The sequence below is a fragment of the Neovison vison genome, chromosome 6, assembly GCF_020171115.1.
Source record: "Neovison vison isolate M4711 chromosome 6, ASM_NN_V1, whole genome shotgun sequence".
NCBI lineage: Eukaryota > Metazoa > Chordata > Mammalia > Carnivora > Mustelidae > Neogale > Neogale vison.
The window spans coordinates 220,435,095-220,439,859 of NC_058096.1; the positions used below are offsets into that span (position 1 = coordinate 220,435,095).

Below are 4,765 nucleotides of genomic sequence, written 5' to 3' on the forward strand. Positions count from 1 at the left end.
GACTAAGTAGCGGGGAACAGGGGATATTCCCATTCGGCTGGGTGATCCTTCCCGAGACAGCTTCCGACGGGGCCCTCCAGCTTCAGGAGGGGGCCTGGGCTGGGTCATGGTGTTTAGATGGCGGCCCTAAAATCAGATGTGTGGGAAAGAGGGGAGAGGGCAATCTAGGAGAACAGTGGAGGGAAAGGGCTCTGTTCCTGGGAGCCTCCCTGGAGTTGGGGTGAGGGAAGAAGGGAGGGGACCATGTGCTCAGGAAGCTGTCTGGGGTGGGAGGGGCTTGTGCCCTCCAGAACCCCACTCCAGGTGCAGGACAGGAGGGTCCATACACACTGGAGTCCAGGGTGTGGGGTTCCCCAAAGGGCCCTACCTCCAACCCTGGGATGTGTAGACCCCTCCCCAAAGTCTGGGAACCCAATCTTCCACGCTGTCCCGGGCCTGCCAAACACCCAGGTGAGACCGATTTTTCTGTCCTCTGCGAGGACACATCGTAAATCCCCTCAGGAGCTCGGGCCAGGGCTTTAATAGGCCCAGGACCTAGGTCCTTGGGGACGGGGCTCTGCCCTAGCAGGCGCCGCTTTTGGGCTGGACGGGGCTGGCGCCCGCCCCAGACCTATCCCCACAGGGAGATGGGCAGCGCACATATATTTTTAGCTGGTGAAAGGAGATAGTGGCTCCGTGCGGGTACACGGGGCCTGAGGCGGCCCTTGGGGGGAGGGAGGCCGGGGTCCACCTAGACCTCAGGCTCCTCATCTGCCATTTGGCTCCCTCCTCCCATTCAGAAGCCCACCTTTGGGGGCGGTAGAAGCGGGACACGTCAGAAGGGACACACGGACCTAAAGGCAAGTGGGATGGACGGCTCCCGTCGACGTTGTTCCCACTCACACCCCTTTCCTTGGTGTCACCGCAGGGAAAGAACCCTCTGTAGGCCAAGCGGGTGGTTCCCGGCCCGTCCCCCTTTGCCCAGTGGAGCTGGCGCCGCGCCCCACCCCACGCAGGCTCGTGTCCCTCCGACAGGTGGGCTCCCCCGGAACGCGGAATCACACCCAAGCTCCATTTTCCACACTTTATCTCGGTGCAGTAACTGGACAGTCCCGACGCCTGGAAGGCACCTGCTGCGCACGCGCAGTCCGTCGCCGCGGGCCTGGCCAGGCCGGGCGGGTGGGGGCGCCGCCGCGCGGGCGTAGAGGGGGAGGCCGCCGTCCCGCCGGCCCGGTGAGGTAGGCTCAGACGCAGGCACACTCGCGCGCCGACAGCTCGTGGACCGTGTGGTAGCGGCTGTGCGCGTCCAGGAAGGACACCTCGTCCTCGTAGGCCGTCGGGCGACAGCAGGGCTGCGCGCGCACCCGCTCCCGCCGGACGCGCCTCCGCTGGCGGAGCCGCCGCAGCCCCAGGTCGTACACGCGCGCGGCCGCCTCGCAGGCGCCTGCGCAGTAGCGGAACAGCACCGTCTCGTCCGACGCGTAGCCCAAGCCCAGCTCGCTCACGCGCACTTCGAGCTCGCGCAGCCCGCACGGCCGCGCCCCCGATCGCGCGCGCGCGCGTCTGGGCCGGGCCCCCGCCCGACGGTGCGGACGCGGGGATCTGCCGGCCCAGGGCGTCAGCTGGCGCAGCTCCACCGCGTCCGGGGCGCCCTGCAGCAGTGCACGATCTGCGGGGAGAGACACAGAGCCGGGTGGGTCGGTGGGTAGCTGGGGGAGAGCTCCGACCGTCGCCCTGCCCCTCGGAAAACAGCCCCTTTCTGGGCCCCGGGGGCCTTCGCGCACCCTGCCAAGGCCAAGTCTCAGCTCACGGCCACTTCCCAGCAGGGCACCTAAAGGGTCCCTGTCTGGGGGCCCTGCGGGATGCCTGAGCAGAAGCCCAGGCAGGGCCCCATGTCTCCCAACGGCTTTCTCTGGACCCAGCCCCTGTGTTGGGCACCGGCCCTTCCACTGGGCTGTTAATGTGTCCCTAGCTCACTCTGTGGGGGCCCCACCCAACACCCGCACCCACCCCCCCTCCGCTCCATCGCGTGCTGGCACTCAGTTTCTCCGTGAACAGCACCACATCGGGCTGGGTGGGCTGTTCAGAACGTGCAGACAACAGCAGCAGACACCGAGGCCTGCATGTGGGGACCGCGTGGGGAGGCAGCAAAGGGATATCCCGGCCTCCCCCGTGTTACAGGTGAGACAACTGGCCTCCAATAGGGCAGAGCCTGGCCCAAGGCCACAGCACTAGCAGGTGACAGAGAGAGAGAGAGACGAGCCCAGGCTTCTTCCGGCCTCCCTTGTGTGGCCAAGTTTGGCCCAGGTCCAATTCTCTGCGCTCCCACGGTGCCGGGAGGTGCCCGGAGTCACAGATTCCCAGGGCCCCGGAGCCTAAATTTATTTCCCAGGCGGCTGGGCTGCCCCAATCCTCTGGAGAGCCTCGCAGGCATTCAATGGCAGGTGGCACTGATAGTGGAAAGGCAGGCGGGGGCTCCCAGCCTCTGAGCAGGTGGCAGGCATGCTTGTGGTTAGGAGAGGAGACCCCGAGTTTATCCCCTGCCTGCCCCACCCTGGCTCTCCTAGGAAATGGCTCAGGGAGACCCTAGGGAGAGGGTGTGTTTGTTTCCGCAGGGCATCTCAGGAAGCAGACAGACCCTAATTGTGACCCTTGCTCTGCCAGTTCCAGCCCTATAAAACTTCAGGCAGGTGATGGCCCTGCTCTGTGCCTCAGTTTCTCTGTCTGCTCAAGGAGCTCAGAGTATTCCGATCTGACTGAGGCTGGGGCACTGGAAAGTGGGGATCAACTGAGCATGTTTCCAGTTCTTGAAGCCCTGGGGGAGGACTGGGGTGGCCGGCGGCGTCTGCTCTGGGGTTAGGTTGGAGCCTACCTAACTAAGGGTGCCTAAATTTCCACACTGTAGTGTGCCCGCCCTTCAGGTATACATCCGCACAGTTATTGTGGGCGTGTTGGGGGCCGGGCAGAGGAGGTTGCCAGATAAAGTACAGATGCCCGGTTAAATTTGCTTTTCAGATAAACAGTGAGAACTCCCTTAGCCTATGTGTCCCTGCCTCTCTCCAGCGGGTCTGGCCACCTGCACAGGGTCTGAACACACAGAGAAAGGATGAGCAATAGCTCCCCCCAACCGGAGCCCCACCCATGTTCCCACCGCCCCAAGCCTGCAATTCCACCACCCGCGCATTGGGCTCAGAGGGACTCTGGGGGGGTCAGCGGCCACTCTCTTCCCTTAGTAGGACTGCGCCCAGGAACAGGCTGCCGGGTGGGCAACCCCCGCCCAGGGACCGAGAGCCTTCCCAGTGGGTGCCCGAGATCCCACCGTCGGTGCCGCAGCCTCAGGCTCTAAGCGCTAGGTTTTGGGGGCCCCACCCGCGTCTCTGGAACTCAGGGTCTTGGGAAGGATTTTGCTGCCCGCGGGAATAAGCGGACGGCGGAAGTGGAGCCCGTGCCTCAGGCCGCCCTTGTCCATTGTAAGGACAAGAAAGGAGGATTATGTGGGCCGAAGGGCGGGCGCGGACTTGCCCACGAACCGCACGCGGTGCAACCCCGCGGGCGCCATGCACGCGCCGCAACCGCGCCCACACCTCGGCCGCCCGCGGGGCACCCGCGTGGACACGCGCGCACTCACAGGAGGTCGGGACCCAGGCCCTACCACACCCACTCCGTCCGGTGGGCGGGGCAGTGGGCGGGCCCCAGGGAGGAGCGGGGATCAGGGGCGCGATGGCCACGCCCCTCGAAGGGGGCGGTTCTATATCGCCACCCCAAGGCATTTTCCCCTGCCCATCTCTCCCAACCTGTGTCTCTCTGTCTCTGAGCATCTCTGTTCTGTTTCTCCCCCCCACCCCATTTCTATGTCTCTCGGGGTTTCCCCCTCCCCTTGGTCCTTGTCCACTGGGCAGGTCCTTGGGGTCTCGGGTCCGGCCTTCCGGTACCTGCATCCCGTGCAGCACATGGGAGCTCCCCCACCGCAGAGGTTGGATGTCCCGGTCTAATCTCCATCCGGACCCCTGGCCCCTCAAGACCAGAACCTAATTCCTTGTGACAGCTGAGCCCAGAGACCCCCAGCTCCCAGCAACCCCTCCACCGCCACCCCTGCCAGGACCTTGGGGGAATTTGCACCCTCTCCACCCCATCTAAATTAAGCCTCTTTGGCCCCTAAATAGAGTTCCACCACTATGGTCGCCTCCCTATCAGGGCAGCTGACCTAAGTCGGGGACCCCCTTACACTGGGCCAGGCGGGCGATCCGGGCGTCCAGGGTGCGAGGTGGCCGGCGTAGTGGCGTCAGCGCGGGTCCCAGGCGGTGGCTGAGGAGCAGGCCGTCCCGACACATCCAGATGGAGAGCACCGAACTGCAGAGCACCGAGGCCAAGGCTGCCGCCTTCCAGCGCTGCATCCTCGGCCTGCGGGCACGTGATGGTCAGCCCCACGGCCTCCGTCTGTCTGTCTGTCAGTCAGGCAACAAACGGGAACAGAGAGCTGGGCCAGGCGCCGGGGACACGGTGGGGCCCCTGATTTCCAGCCACTTCTGCTTAATGATCAGTAATAACATAGACACGACTCATCAAGGAACCCCTGAACCAGCCTGTGAAAAATGCTGCCCAGGAAAGCGGTGGGCACTGTGCCAGGAGTAGCAGGGCAACCGCCCCCATCTGGGGCTGCCACAGTGCTTTCCTGAGCATTGACAAAAGCTGAGGCTTGAGCAACAAAGGCAGGAGTCCGCCAGGCACAAGAGAATGGCATCTCGCGCAGGCGGGAAGAGCCAGTGCAAAGGTCCTGAGGCTGAAC

The 4,765-nt window shown here is 64.6% G+C and overlaps 1 protein-coding gene across 1 annotated transcript; it reads right to left on the minus strand.

The window, feature by feature from the left end:
- Positions 1-1,049: 1,049 nt before the first annotated feature.
- Positions 1,050-4,542, minus strand: LOC122910810 (neurturin). Its single transcript, XM_044255444.1, has 2 exons — positions 4,205-4,542; positions 1,050-1,648 (listed from the first exon to the last, which is right to left on the minus strand). The coding sequence occupies exons 1-2, from the start codon at positions 4,371-4,373 to the stop codon at positions 1,224-1,226; spliced, it is 594 nt and encodes a 197-aa protein (XP_044111379.1). The 5' UTR covers positions 4,374-4,542; the 3' UTR covers positions 1,050-1,223.
- Between the last annotated feature and the right edge of the window lie 223 nt (positions 4,543-4,765).